The 15,830-nt window shown below is 38.2% G+C and overlaps 2 protein-coding genes across 4 annotated transcripts in view; one reads left to right on the top strand and one right to left on the bottom strand.

The window, feature by feature from the left end:
• Positions 1-15,830, bottom strand: part of CENPP (centromere protein P) — a 230,132-nt gene that overhangs the window by 136,451 nt on the left and 77,851 nt on the right. The window lies entirely within an intron of this gene.
• On the top strand, positions 403-10,670 carry OMD (osteomodulin). The gene is made up of 3 exons (XM_025984395.2): positions 403-673; positions 6,155-7,108; positions 7,775-10,670. Exons 2-3 carry the CDS (start codon positions 6,169-6,171, stop codon positions 8,080-8,082), a joined length of 1,248 nt encoding a protein of 415 aa, XP_025840180.2. The 5' UTR covers positions 403-673; positions 6,155-6,168; the 3' UTR covers positions 8,083-10,670.

The following is a 15,830-nucleotide window of genomic DNA, read 5'->3' as shown; positions in this document are numbered from 1 at the left end:
GAGAGTCTGCTTCTCCTTCTCCCTATGCCTCTCCTCCTGCTCGTGCTTGCTCACTCTCTCGTTCTCACACAAATAAATAAAATCTTAAAAAAAATAGTAAGCTGGATATGAAATGCTCTATGTTTCTAACCTTGGTTCTTTGTCTTCATGAAGGGAAGCCCTGGTGTGAACAAGAGATTTCAGACAAGCAACATTTCAAGATCTGAGTTCCACCTTAAATTGCTGGGACATGAGCTCCATGTTACAGAGGACCTTAATTTGGAGAATTCTTTGGCATGAAAATGAAAATAAAAACAGTAATCAGTACATGCTGTTTCATTTAGTTCTGTTTGCTTTTCATATTAGAGGAAATTCTTGCCACACCTCAAACCAAAATTAAGGGGAAAAGAAAGGGACATAAGCCACATCAATCTGACCAACAGCACAAGCATCTCAATTTGAATCCACAAAGTTTTGGATAATGAAAAGAAATACATAATTTTAATTCAACCCAAGTGTTTTCCAAGCAGATTATATTTGCTTAAATTGCTACAGTAATTCAAGGACAGCCCTGTCTGGACACACAGTTACTGTGGATTTTTAAGAGACTCAGTTAAAGAATTTAGGAATATCTGATTCAATTTACAGGATTTGCAAATTCATCAACCCCTGAAAACTAAAGCAAACTCAACAGGTATGATGATAAAATAATTTTCAATTTTTTTTATAAAGAAACTGTTCCTACTGTTAAAACTTTCTAAGTATATTTGATTTGTTTAACATTAAAATAGATTGCAGCCATCATAAAAGCACAGTATTTGGAAGCAATATCTGATAAAAGCTACATTAAAACTTTGATTAGCAAAAATATTCAGAGAAAGAAGTAATATAGTGGTTTTAATTTTCTAATTTAAGATTTACCCAATAAATAATCTTTGTTTAGATTTTTTTTTTTTTGGATTCAGAATGAAAGATTCTTAAGTTAATGGCATCACTGTCTCTTCTCGCACTCTCAACTTTAAAAGACAGAAACTGGCAAATACTTGTGAGCCGTACATCTGAGCAGGGTGACAGATTCTGCTTGCAGGGAAGAAGGGTATTTGTACAGATTTCACTAGAAATTTTCTTAAAATTTCTGTTGACCAAATTCCTGCTACTAATGTAGTTTTGCTTTCTTTTGCCTCTTTCTGAAAGGGAAGATGTGAGTGCTCTATCTGGTACTAAAGAAACAGTTTCTTGGGTTCCAGTTAACTAAGATTTAAATATATTATGGCTAAAAGTAATTTTGAAACTTTCATATTTTTAACAGCAAAAGAGTCTTATTACTTCCTTAGGCCCTGGGTGTAATAGGGATGTATACTACTTTACTTTTATACAGTTAAATTTAAAACTGCTTCGGAAAAAAATCTGAGTCCATATACTAATATCCTGGCTTCTTATATCCTAGTTTCTATGGCATACCAATAAAATGATTGTCTTTAAAATAATAAAATGCAATGAGGCTTTACAAGTACTTTAAATATTTGAGAACAAAGTTTGATCTCATTTTAATTAGAACTTTCTTAAGAAAGCACCAAGTGAAAAAAAAAAAAAAGAAAAAGAAAAGAAAGAAAGCACCAAGTGCTTTTTCCCAAGAGAAATGTTATGATATAGAAACATTTATAGCTATAATATGAAAAATTCACATTACTGGATATTTTTTAAAACCGGTAACATATATTTTCCTTTAAAGATTCCTTTTCACATCTGTTAATTTTTTACTGCTATGTGTAATGGGAATAGCATGCTGTGATGGAGATACCACTAGGAGAGAACAGCCATGTTTTCTGTGACCATGTCCATTTAAAGAAACCATTTCTATACCTAGAAAAAATCAGTATTAGTGGCGATAAGCATCGCTGACAGGATGTAATCTGTAACTTACTAATCTAATTATCCATTCAACAAATATTTGAGCACTTCTACACTGTGCATTGTACTAGATTCTGCCAAAAATTAGGTCAGGAAGTGGGAGGACTGACTGTTTTGCTATGAGCTATCCTATAGGGAACAAGACATAAATTGTAGATCATAAAATGCGGAAGTAATAAAAATATGCTTAGCAAATGGCTGGGAAGAGGTCAGTTGAATGGAAAGTTTGGATAAAAAAATAAATAAAGATGTCATTAGAACTGGGACTCACCAGTGATGAAGTTGAAGACTAAGATGAACAGGAAATAATGGGCCTGTGGATGGAGACGGGATTGATTTCAGACCAGAAAACTGGACTTGGTCAGAGGAAGTGGGACCAGGCTGGGCTGCAGAGAGCCAAGGTCCTGATGATTCAGAAGAGAAACTGTCCTTAGGGAAAGTCTGTCTCCACAGGTAGCCAAGAAGACCAAAAGCTGTCAACACTAAAGAATCCCTGTATTTTCAGAAAGACTCCCATCATGAGGTCTTGATCCCAAGTCAAAGGTACACAATTAAGTGCAGGATCAAAAGTACCCCCCAGGTCTCCTTTTCCTCTAGTAACTTCTCATAGTTGTTGAATAGAGTCATGACTTTCATCCTCAAATGTAAGGTTACTAATTGATTATTGCTAATATTCTTAATACAAGGATGAAATTCAGAGCTCTGATGAGCAATGCTCATTTTGAAGTTCATCTGGCAACAGGCAGCTTCCGAGACCCCCCTCTGTGCCTGACTGCTCCCGCACCCCCGCACCCCATAGCTGCATGCCTCTGCTTCTCTGTATACCTTTGTGAAACACAGCAACCTTACAGTAGAATCCCCTGGTGCAGTAAGACTGAGGTATCACTGAGGCATATGTATTTTTTTTTAAGATTTTATTTATTCATGATAGACACACACAGAGAGAGAGAGGCAGAGACACAGGCAGAGGGAGAAGCAGGCATCATACAAAGAGCCTGAGGTGGGACTCGATCCAGGGTCTCCAGGATCACGCCCTGGGCTGCAGGCGGCGCCAAACCATTGCGCCACCGGGGCTGCCCCAGCATATGTACTTTAAAAAGTTAATACGCTTCACTATAATGAGTTCCATAAAATACTACATATTTAACACATAAAATATTATCAACTAGTGAGTAAAATGTATAGCATGTTCTATATCCATTCCTGCTAATCTTCCAAGATCTGGACCAAATGATACTTATAAAGACTGTATGCCCAAAGCAGGGTTAAGCCACTGTACCTGCAGCACTGGGCTCTAGGCAGTAAACCTGATGTCCCTCTGTCTGAGAATACAGTTTGCCATGTTGGGTCTCTCCATAAACTATACGCTCTCCACAGAGGGGACTACGTCTTCACATCTTCATTTCTGTGTTCCCCACCAAATACAGTGTCTCACCCCCAGAACCGCAGACAATCATTAAGTGAAGTAAACCAGCAAACTAAGTAACTACTACTATTTGTAAGGTGGTTGACTAGCCATGTTCACATACATCTAGCACAGGTCACTAATGAATGCAACACACCTACTGAGAGCTTCCCGGCACCCAGTGGGGTTAGCAAGTGCTAAACAATGCCCTTGGGTGAGACCACACTCCCCATGGGACTCTTTCCTACTTCACTCACAAACAATACAGTGTAAAGATCACGACTCAACTACATGAATGAATAAATTAGGTGTTCATTCCCTGAGTGCAGATTCCACAAGTCAGAATTCAGATCCCGTACATTCTGGTCCAGATTAGCTCTAACAGTCTTACTTTGCTCCTTCAACAGCTAACCACTATTTTCCAAACACCCTGCTCTTTATTGCTTATGCATTTTGCTCATCTCTTCTATCTGGAAATCTTCCTGGTCTTTCTCTATAACAACCCTAATATTCCTTCAAAGGCTATCAAACGTCACATCCTCCACGAATCCCATGGATAAGAAGGAACAATGCATGTAGTCTATTTAGATTTGTAAAAGAAAACTATGAGTTTCAAAATCACAGATTGTTTTGAAAGATCAAGCCATTGCAATTTTGACATATTCTATAGGTAGGGATGAGATTAAGTATAACTATATATATAAATATATATAAATATACATATTCATATATATATATATGAATAAATGATTGTTTTGTTTGATCTATTCTCTTGACAAAAAAAAAGTTCACAACGTCATCATCCAAAACTGGTAGAGAATGAAGCTTTAGAGGCTCATCTAGGAGCAAGGAAAAGGAATGCAGTAAGGACATATCCTGAGCAGTACTGAGTGGTCATGAATTTAAAGTGAGACCACCTGGCATGGTCTGTTTTCTCTCCACTTATTCTGCTGCATGAGTCAAGCTGCAAGTAGACAGACAACTGAAGGAATGGAGTTGGAGTTTACTGGAAGAATACAAGGATGAAAGGGGCCAGAGGGTCTGGGGTGTGAGCAAACGAGGGACAACAGTGATGTCTGCCAACTGTGGGGTCCAGGCCACCAAGAGTAACCAAGTGTGCTGGGAAGTATGAATGATGGGCAATGAAAACACAGCAGGATCCATGTATTTAGATCCCACTGAAACTGAGGAATCACTGCAGTTGGAGCCATTACGTGGAGAAGGCTATAAAGTTTGGGTGGGAAGGCCCATGTTCTGGGTATATGCGAGGGGGAAAAAAAAGAACAAGGGTCCCCGACACTACTTAAATATTGACTCCAAATCCCACATAAACACATAATTACACTTGACACATTTTTTGTTTATGACAAGAAAATATACAAGAATCTAAGATGTTAGGGTCTAGGGCAGACTTTCTCAAATAGGATCTGTCAGAGACAATGATTTACATAACTATTTTTTCCAATTATCTCAATGATGAAAAATAGCTCGTACTATTCTAATGGCTAATAGAATAGGAGATAAGTCATTCCACAACACACAAGGACACATTAATGTTAATTCTCATGAAACACAGAATGGGAGAGGGAGAAAAAAATAGCCTCAGAATCAGAGGCATGTTCTTCTTCTTTTTTTTTTTTTTCTTTTAACTTTTACCTAAATAACAAACTTATTCCACCTGGATCACTTTCTAATTTGCAAAGCACTTGTCCATGCATATCTCACACGACTGTCACAACCACGGTTGAGTTAAGCAGACAAGTAATTACATTTCTCATTTTCTTGATGAGGCAAGAGGCAGATATGTTAAGTGGCTTGACCATCCTAAGTGACAGGCCGGAAATAAAGTCTTCAGGCTCCTCGTCCAGTACAGCAACCATCACTCACCACGACTTCACATTAACAGCCTTTCTCAAGCTCAGTGCTCCCTCCTTTCAATCGTACCTGCCATACACCCTCCTACTCCCTGTACTGTGCACATCTTTCTGATTTTCCACCAAACCTCAACTCCTGGGAGACAAGACAGCGTGTTTTCAATATCTGTTTATCTAGGATTTAACTCAAAAATATTAGTGGAAAGAAGAAAATATACAGAATAACCTATTAGAAGATAGAAGTTTGTAAATATTGTGTGTATTTGGGATTTGAAACAGTTATTCAAGTAGAGTCAGAGACAAAATAATTGGATTCTGGAAATGGTTTCATGGGGGAAAATTTGAAGTCATGATTAGGCTTGGACAGAAACACTGAGATGAAACATGATAGGTATTTTTAATATCTCAAGCTCTTACATAAAAGGGAATGTTTCATGTTTTTCTAAGGGCAGAAAAGAGCATCAGCAAACAGAAGTTACAGTGGGAAAAGGTTGGTCTGGGTGTTATTCTATATGTTGGCAAACTGAACACCAATAAAAAATAAATTTATAAAAAAAAAAAACGAAAAGGTTGGTTAATATTAACCAAGACCAAGACTGTCTCCTCTCATAGGTAGTGTCCATTGCTGAAGGGACCAAATAGTGGAACACTCAGCATTTTCAGTGGAGGGAGTACCTAGCTTTGGGGCTGAGTGAGGTTGTGTTATCACTGTGAATATATAGTAAGCAAGACAAACTAGGATTCTCTTCAAAGCTGGGTATGTAGTCCAATTCAATGCAAAATGTGACTGTTTTTTTAATACCATCTTATTGGTACTTAAACATTAATTTTGGCTTGAGTATTGCCCATTTATTTTGGACAGTCTTTTATATATTTTAATACAGATACAGATATTACACATTTTTATGCAATTGTTAATTTATACAAAAATTATTCTAGGATTAACTCACTTTTCCCACAATATATTTGCTTTCTTTTGTAATAGGACAAAAAAAGAACATGGGCTTTCTAAGTCAAGCATGTGTCCTTTTCTTCTTTTTTGGAGTTAAAGTATATTGCCAGTATGAAAGTTATCAATGGGATGAAGATTATGATCAAGAACCAGATGACGTCTACCAACCAGAATTTCCATTTCATCAAAATGAGGACTTTCAAGTTCCTTTTCATCAGCATATGTTAGGCTGTGCCACTGAATGTTTCTGTCCACCCAACTTTCCATCATCAATGTACTGTGACAATCGCAAACTCAAGACTATCCCACGTGTCCCAGCACACATACAGCAAGTCTACCTTCAATTCAATGAAATTGAGGCTGTGACTGCAGATTCATTCATTAATGCAACACATCTTAAAGAAATCAACCTCAGCCACAACAAAATTACTTCTCAAAAGATTGATCTTGGTGTGTTTGCTAAGTTGCCAAATCTACTACAACTTCACTTACAGCATAACAATTTAGAAGACTTTCCATTTCCTCTCCCCAAGTCTTTGGAAAGACTTCTTCTTGGCTACAATGAGATCTCTAGATTGCAGATAAACGCCATGGATGGGCTAGTGAACCTGACAATGCTTGATCTCTGTTATAATCAGCTTGAGGATTCCATGTTACAAGAAAAAATACTTGCCAAAATGGAAAAATTAATGCAGCTCAACCTATGTAATAACAGATTGAAAGCAATGCCTCCTGGTCTGCCTTCTTCACTGATGTACCTATCTTTAGAAAATAATTCAATTTCTTCTATACCAGAAAATTACTTCAACGAACTTCCCAAACTTCAGGCTGTACGAATGTCACACAACAAACTACAAGATATCCCATATAATATTTTTAATCTTTCCAACCTAATAGAGCTCAATGTTGGACACAACAAACTGAAGCAAGCATTTTATATTCCAAGAAATTTACAACACCTATACCTACAGAACAATGAAATAGAAAGTATGTAAAATTTCATTATTTTAAAAGACAGGATAGTATGCTGACCTTTTAAAGAACAAATCTTTTTCAAACTCTATGCTTTACATGTTGCTGAAAACAGTTAATTTTAAGTAGCTGGGGAAATGGCCGAAACTGGCCTCAGAAAGTGTCTTATAAAGTTGATAGCCTTTCCTATTAAATGTTATCAATATGAACACTGACAAGTAGTACTGTGGAATATAAGGAAAAAAGAGGAGTATCCTGAGTAGTTGGAACTATAAGTGATTTTTACTTTTTTCTTTTTGAGATTATTTTTACTAAGAATTTACTACATAATAAATAACTAAATAGCAATGAACCTATCATTTAAAAATTTTTTAATCCCAGTATAGTTAGCACACAGTGCTGTATTAGTTCCAAGTATACAACACAGTGATTCAGTGCTTCCATACATCACACTGTGCTCATCATGATAAGTGTACTCTGAAAGCCATCATTTACTTTGATAACATATAATTTATCTGTAATTTTCTTCATTTTATTATTTGATTACTGTAAAAACTAATTAAACCTAATTCTACCTGTAAGCATTTTAATTAATAAGACTGTATCTCATATTTTAATAAAATCCAATGTAGGACTCCAGATGTAATGCAGCAGGATTAATCTTTATTTTGTATTTTTCAGGTATCAATGTTACAGTGATGTGTCCGTCTGTTGACCCACTGCATTACCACCATTTAACATACATTCGTTTGGACCAAAATAAGCTAAAAGAGCCAATAACCTCATACATTTCCCTCTGCTTCCCTTATATACACACTATTTATTATGGTGAGCAAAGAAGCAGTAATGGTCAAACAATACAACTGAAGACCCAAGTTTTCAGGAGATTTCAGGATGATGCTGATAGTGAAGAACATGAGGATCACCAAGAAGGTCCAGAACAAGAAGACACAGAAGAAAACACTGACCATCACTACTATGGAAGTTAAGAATGGCAAGAAACTATATAGGTATATGGTTATGATTTTATACATTATTATTCAATATAAGTTTAACTGAACATGGAAGGCTCACAGTAATATACCTAGAATCATGTATTAGTATAAGATCAGACTGAATTTAAGTTGTTGCTAACACTGGCATCATTACATAGGATTCAAACTTACTTAAGAGGATACCAGTCTTTGGAAATATAAATTAAAATGACAAGTGGGAATAAAAAACTAAACTTGAAAGCTGAAAAGAAAAAAAAAAGCAAGTATGCCATCTCTAGTAATAGTAACTGTTCTAAGAGTGATGAAAACAGTAGCACCAGAAGCCGAGAACTAGCAGAGGACAGGGTTGAGCTGCCTGGGCTTACATTCATATAAGAGGAAGCCATTCGCTTAGGAGTAAATTACTTTCTTTATCCTGACTCCCAGAAAGCTTTCACACTTTTTTTTGTATATATTTTTTTTTATTGGAGTTCAATTTGCCAACATGTAGCGTAACACCCAGTGCTCATCCCATCAAGATTTCACATAAAAGTGTGAAAGCTCAAGTGACTGAGGGGGGCACTTGAGCTTTCACACTTTTATGTGAAATCTTATCACCATGACATCCACTTTCCTGGGTTTACCACTTAGAGCAATAGAGCATGCTCCTGATTTTCAAAGAGGCCATACTACTAAGGATTCAAGACATGTGGTTTCATAAAATCAACTGTTTTTTTTTCTCTCAGAGCACCAAAGCAACAAAATTCTCCAATCTGTATTAGGATAACTGAAAAACTACCAAACTGTCTCATCACAATCTGTATTTTAGCAGATTTCAGCAATTGTCCAAAACAATCTGTCCTCCATTTTAACTGGGATGTTTTTATAGTAAACTCACGAAAGTTTTTTGGTTGTAGTTACATAAAGATTTGCTAATAAATAACTGCTTTGCCCATAAGGTTAATTTAGTACACAATATACCAGCATTATTAAAACACTTTCATTTTCCTAGCACAGTACAGTAGAAACATATATATGCATCAGCCAGGATTTATTTAATTAGTGCTAAAGTTGAATAGAGTTCCTTTACAATTTGAACAAGCTTTGATATTTTCTTTAAAACCTTAGAAGCACCTATTATTTAATCTATCATTTTGAAGTATTTTAAGTACGCCTTGTAATGAAGATAATGGAAGTGCTGCGATGAACTCTCCTGGTTTACCAGCTAACGTTTCAGTCTCTCAGATGAAGAATAAACACAGATGGGCTGACCTACAAGGGGAACCCAAACAACAAATGGTAACAATTTGGACAACCGGCCAGGACCAGACAAGTGAAACTTTATTTTAAGTTTTCAAGTGGTGAGTCTTTATTTTGCTAGAGATAAGAGTGCAAAATGAAGCCCCTAATGCTCTTTATTTCTCTGAGAAGTTATTAGCATTTAGCAGAAACAGAACACCCACCTGTCCCCAAGAACAACCTCAACAATTCATAATGAACACAAACACTCTATTCATTCATTTAATTAACATTCATCAAAGCAGCTGGTGTGTAAGGCTTAGCAATAAGGGCAAGAAACAGAACTATGTGCACCTGTGACATCTCAAGATACAAGGGTGAGGGTAGCAGAGCAAAATGCTGGGAAGGTGGACAAAGCACACTTTCAACACAGGTTAAAAAAAATTAAGGACCACCTCCCCCTTTATTGAAATTTTTAAAAATAGGCTTATAAATTTAAATATTATGAGCTAATATTGTAAAATACTATGAGTGTTTTAGGAGATAAAAGAGATACAACTATTTCTAACCTAAAGCAATTTAAAATCTAATGAGAGGCCATCAGGGAAATGTAAATGAAAACCCTAATGAGAGACCCTCTCTCACTCACTGGGATGGCTAGAACTTAAAAGACACATAACAGATGTTATTAGCAAGGAGGCAGAGAAAGTAGAACACTCACACACTGCTGGTGGGACATCCTATGGTGCAGCTGTTTTGGAAAGCAGTCTGCAGTTCAAAAAATCAGAGTCACTTACAATGCAGCAATTCTACTCCTAGATACATACTCAAGAGAACTAAACAACACACATGTTCACACAGAAATATATAAACAAATGTTCAGAGCAGCACTATCCATTAATAGCCTAAAAGTAGAAAGTGCCCAAATGTCCAGCTGAAGAATGGATAAATAAAATGTGGTCCTGTACACAAAACGGAGTATTATTCAGCCAAGAGAAGAAATGAAGTACTGATACACCATTCTACCACATAAATGAACCATGAACACATCATGCAAAGTGAAAACTCAATCACAGAAGACTGCACATAGTATGATTCCATTTCAGTGAAATGCCCAGAACAGGCAAATCTATAAAGACAGAGTTTTGGTTGCCTGGGACTGCAGGGGTAGGGAAGAGAGGGAATGTGGAAAGTAACTGTTAATGAATAGAGGGTGTTTTTGAGATAAAAAAATGTTCTAAAATTGACTGTGGTGATGGCTGTACAAATCTAAAAATACTAAAAATGATTCATAGATTTTTAAAGGGTGAACTGCATGAGATGTGAATTATCTCAATAAAGCTGTTAATAAAAAAAATAAAAAATAAGCTGTTAATAAAAAGTTTAATGAAGAAATTAAGATCAACTCATTCTAACACAAGGAAGAAAGAAAATCTAACATGGCAGTAACTATGAAAGACGATGTGAGCACAGACGGATACCCTAATTTTATTTCTGGTCAGGACGTGGTAAAGTAGCTCATGGTTTCAAGAAGAGTTCAGGGGTGTGTCTGTAAACAGGTTACCCAGCTGCAGGGCCCAAGGAGGAAGCAGGTTAACACCATCTTTGCTACCTGAAAATGACCTTGAGGAATGCATACCCACCCCAAGTATCTCTCATTAAAAAACAGAACCCAATGCTTTCCGTCAGAGAAAGTGAAGAATAAAGTACTTCACTAACCAGCACATCAAGATTGCACAACTATCTACCATAGCTATAGGCAAAACCAGTTGATCTAGTATTTACAAGAGGGGGGGAATGAAAATTCATCTGTTTTCTTATTACACATAAAAGTATTAATTAGCTACTAAGCTGAACTGTATTTGTGACCACTGACAAATCCAAAGCACTCCATGAACCAGGTTTAGTTAACATATAAAGGCATAATATACAACTAGTTTTTTAAAGGACATAAAGGATATTTCATAAATTTACTCACAATAAAACTGGTTGAAAATGGTTAGCTTGTGCTTACATACCGGAAACCCTCTACATTTTCCCTTTATTCCTCAGGTTGGGACCACTAAACTAAAGTGCAGATGTGTGCATATCATGTAACACACTTAGCCAACTCCAAGGGGAAAAACAGAAGAAATCAATCTTGTCTCTACTGTATACTTTTGCTGTTGCAAAGAATTCATAGGACCTGAAGGACGGCTAGAACTAAAACCCTGGTTTCCTGATTCCAAAACCATTTTTTCCCCCAAATCCTGGAAATAAAGTTTAACAGCAGCTGGAAACAAAATTAAACCATAACAGCTAAAAAATCTAAAGTTTCTTATATGTCCCAAATTCCTAAATAAATATAACTGTCTAGCAAGTAAATATCACATCTCATGAAAATTACATGGAGCTTACATTACTTTACTAACTTAGGCTGCGAATTTGCTATACAGGGATGTATATACTACTTGGAAAAACTCACTAGTACAGTATGTTTTTAACATGAACCCTTCCTCACATCAGGTCATAACTCTCCCCTCATTAAAGTTCACCCTTCAGTCTGGTAAATACTTGGGTTCTCATCTTTATCTCATCTCACCACATGACTAACTAGGCTTCAGGCAAAAGAAGATTTGAGATGGAGATCAAATCAAGACTTTCCATAAAGTCCTAGAATGTTGCCTAAAAGGAACTATAAATATCTAGTAACTCAGCGATTCTCAGTGGCAGCAATTTGGCCCTCCAGGGTAGGATACTGTGATTTGTAAGAAATATATTGGGTCTTTATATTCATGGTTCCTGGCTCACAGCTCCCAAAACCCCTTTCCTAAGCACAGAGGGTGATTAAGACATCTTTTGTTATGTTAATGAAGATGACTTTGGGGGCTGCCAGGAGAACCAAAAGAACTTCAGTCCCAAAGCCACGTGCAATCTGTGGGGAGGGGAGATAAATCGGCTAGAGGTTGACTTGGCCAATGGCCAATGACTTAGTCAATTAGGACTATGTAAGGAAGCCTCCATAAAAACCCAGGATGGGTAACTGGGGCTTCCAGTTGAACAGAAGAAGATGCCAGAATTGTGGTGCACCTAAGCTCTATGCCTTCCCTAGACTCTGTCCTCTGCATCTCTTCAATTCACTGTGGAGTCAGTTCCTTTGTCACAACCTTTAATAAACTGGTAAGCTTAAGTGTTTGGAACTTCCAAAGATGGAGTGCTGGTAGGGACAATTCTCTGTGCCATGACCCTTTGTGAAGCCTAGAATAGGTCCTATGGCAAGAGCCTGTGAGGGCCTCTCAGGGCTGACTGTAAGAACTTTGGACAAGAGAATTAGTTTTTGAGGGGCTTTACTAGCATGTCTAGGATGCTGCTGCAGGAACTCCCTAATGGGGATGGCAGTGCCCGGAAATGCAAGGAGGAGATTCTTATGAGCAGGGAACCTCTTTTCCATGCCCCCAGGACTGATTCTGGAGCTGTGCAGAGGGCTGCACTCCACTGTCACGTGGACAGTGCCCTATGGACAGCTCTCTACTGAAGAACAAAGAGCTGCCTGGTTTATGGACAACAGTTCCAAGGTAAATGGACAACATCCTGTCTGGAAGGCTACCACCCTGACTAGAGAATATAAAAACAGATCAGTGTGGTGTGTGGAGCTGCATGCTGTTTTTCTAGCAGTGATGAGGAATCGAACAATGTTAAGAGACCCTATGTATAGATTTTTACTCATTCATGAGCAGCGTCCAATAGCCCAGCCATATCGCCAGGCAGAACGGCATTGGAATCTTGGCCTACTAACAGGAATGTCCATATGGAACACAGCTCTACGGAAATAACTGTGGGTATTTTAGAAGTGTATTAATGTTGGACATGTCAATACCCACCAGAAAACCTGCCTTCTAGTTTTGGAAGATGAGTAGATTCAACATGCATCCATCCCCAAGTGCTCCCTAGAGACGGCCACCTGGGCCTAGGAAACGAGTACATTTGGGGGGACTGCAGCACTGCAGGGACTGGCTGAATCTAGAATCTCTTGCACCCTCTGAGGCACAAAATGCCGATATGAACTGTTCTGGCAACAGGAGAGACAGAGGCTACAGGTGCTGTGTAGCAGAGACCCTATGAGAAGGTCCTGACGTGTCTGAGAATGCACCCCGATGTGGTCACCTTGGAGGCTATCAAGGGTTCCTGACAGGAAGAGGTACTGACTCTGGACTGGGCTTTGCTGACCTGGTGATAGATGCAAACGTTCAGAGTGATACAGAAAACCAGAAAAGAAGATATTCCACAGCCAGCTGTCCTCTCCTCAGACCAAGGAACTCACCTAATGTCCAACCGCAAGCAGAGAGAAACAGCTTACGGAAAGAATTTTATAGAGCACTAGGATGGGCAATTAAACATTGGTTGTCTAAAACAGGAAAGGTTGGCTTACAAGCCTGCACAGGTGTGCTCACCTCAACGTGAACATGAATGTGGCTAAAGGAGTGTCCCCACTGGATACATTTATGTGTTTTCTGGTGGATCCGGGAAAGAGTGTGTGTGGGGGGGAGGTGCCTTTGCTCTTTGTTCTCTACATCACCTCAGCTTTTTCTTTTTTTCCCCAACTGACGCCACTACAAGGGTTGGAAACAAGGATGATTCCATGTCTACAGCCTTTCCAGTGGAATTCCTAGGGGCCTGATGGGGCAAAATGTGCCTTCCCCCACCTGATAAAAGTGGAGCTAACCATGAGCAACACTGCGCTTCCTGGTGGTAAAATGAACCTCCAGTGCTGAATGTGCCTAACCTCATCTGAACAGAAGTGGACTGAAGGGGATGGACTCACCATGCCAGTACTGCTGCCTGCAACCTAGACCAGGACAGGAGCCTGATCCAATACCCCTCTCTGAGATGGGGAAGTTTGGGTATAAACAGAGAGAATAAAAAGCAGTAGCTAAAGGTAAGGGAATGAATAAGTATGTTATGTAATGAGGGAAATCCAGCGTTACCCAGACACCCAGACAGAGGCTCAGAACAAGAGATACTGTCTCAGCTCGATGATACCAGATACCTGAAAGGACGTTACTGAGACCACTCCTGCTTTTAGAACCTCACAAGTTGGCACAGAAGCCTGCAAACCTAAGTGGCTTTGCCCTGGGAGACATTTTCATAAGATATGAGCATGGACTGAACAGTTTGTTTTTTTTTTTAAGATTTTATTTATTTATTTATGATAGAACTAGAGACAGAGAGAGGCAGAAACACAGGCAGAGGGAGAAGCAGGCTCCATGCCGGGAGCCCGATGTGGGACTCAATGCTGGAACTCCAGGATTGCACCCTGGGCCAAAGGCAGGCGCTAAACCGCTGAGCCACCCAGGGACCCCATGACTGAACAGTTATTAATGACTGAATGGGATTCTGGCAGTGCACCAGCATCTTTTGACTTTTATCATTGTTTGGCGGTGAGGGACCCATGTTCAAGGACCAGGGAATGGATTGCCGTGCTGTGATTTAGAAGTATGTGTTTGGTCATTCAAAGGGACAAAGTATTGAGATAATACTGGTTTGTCACAGCTGATGGGGGTGAGGGGTGGAGGAATGCTACTGGCATCTAGTGGGCAGAGAGTGGGGATGCTGCAAAATGTCCTACAACGCACCACAAAGAATGATCTACTCCAAGATTTCAATAGCGCGGAGGTTGGAAAAACTCGGCAGTAACTACAGTCCAACAGATAAAAACACTGAAGTCCAAAGAAGTTAACTTGTTCAAGATCACTGCAAACCAGGGAAGTGTCTTCAGGGGAGAAATGGCATTTTAGTAGTCTGAGTGCATTTGTCTGCACTTCTGGCAGAAACTGGTGCCCAATAAATTTACTTCATGGATGAATACCAATAAAACTGTATTCACTGGTCATGACTTCCCAAGGAGAGATGTTATAATTCACAGTATAATTTTCTGTAGTACAAAGGATCACACTGTATTTGACATGAGTAAAGCGTCCCATCTCTAGGATTCTCTAAATCTGACATTTAACATCTATCCTGTTCACTTCTCAACAAATCTGGCACACAGTGCGAAACAAACTAACCAGTATTTGCTGTTTCATTTTAAGATATTTGCAAAGACTCTGAATATTTTATTGTATCCTTAAAGCCATAAAATTGACAATTTCTATCAGCCCAAACCAGAGAATATCACAAAATGTAAAATAATTCACATTCAAATAAAATCATGAGCATTCAAGTCTTAGATTTTCCAAGCTATAATTTGAAAGACTCTAAAGACAATTTTAAATAGAAAAGGACAAATTGGTATTCTTTTCTGTTTTATAATAAAATTTATTCATACCCATATCTATTGGATTTTTGGTTTAGAGGAGAAAGAAATGTTACCCTGAATGCTAAGAGCACCAAAGAGTGATAAAATGAAAGTGAATCTTTACGATGGTCATATATAGTTATCTAAAATACCATTTAAACTTTTAAAAATCAAATTTACAATTTAAATGATTTTTATAGTTTCCTTATTTTAGCAAACGAAGCTATCTTTACTATCAAAACTCTGAATT

Source organism: Vulpes vulpes, chromosome 1 (assembly GCF_048418805.1).
Source record: "Vulpes vulpes isolate BD-2025 chromosome 1, VulVul3, whole genome shotgun sequence".
NCBI lineage: Eukaryota > Metazoa > Chordata > Mammalia > Carnivora > Canidae > Vulpes > Vulpes vulpes.
Note: the sequence above shows the minus strand (reverse complement) of the source record. Positions and strands in the feature narration are given on the sequence as shown.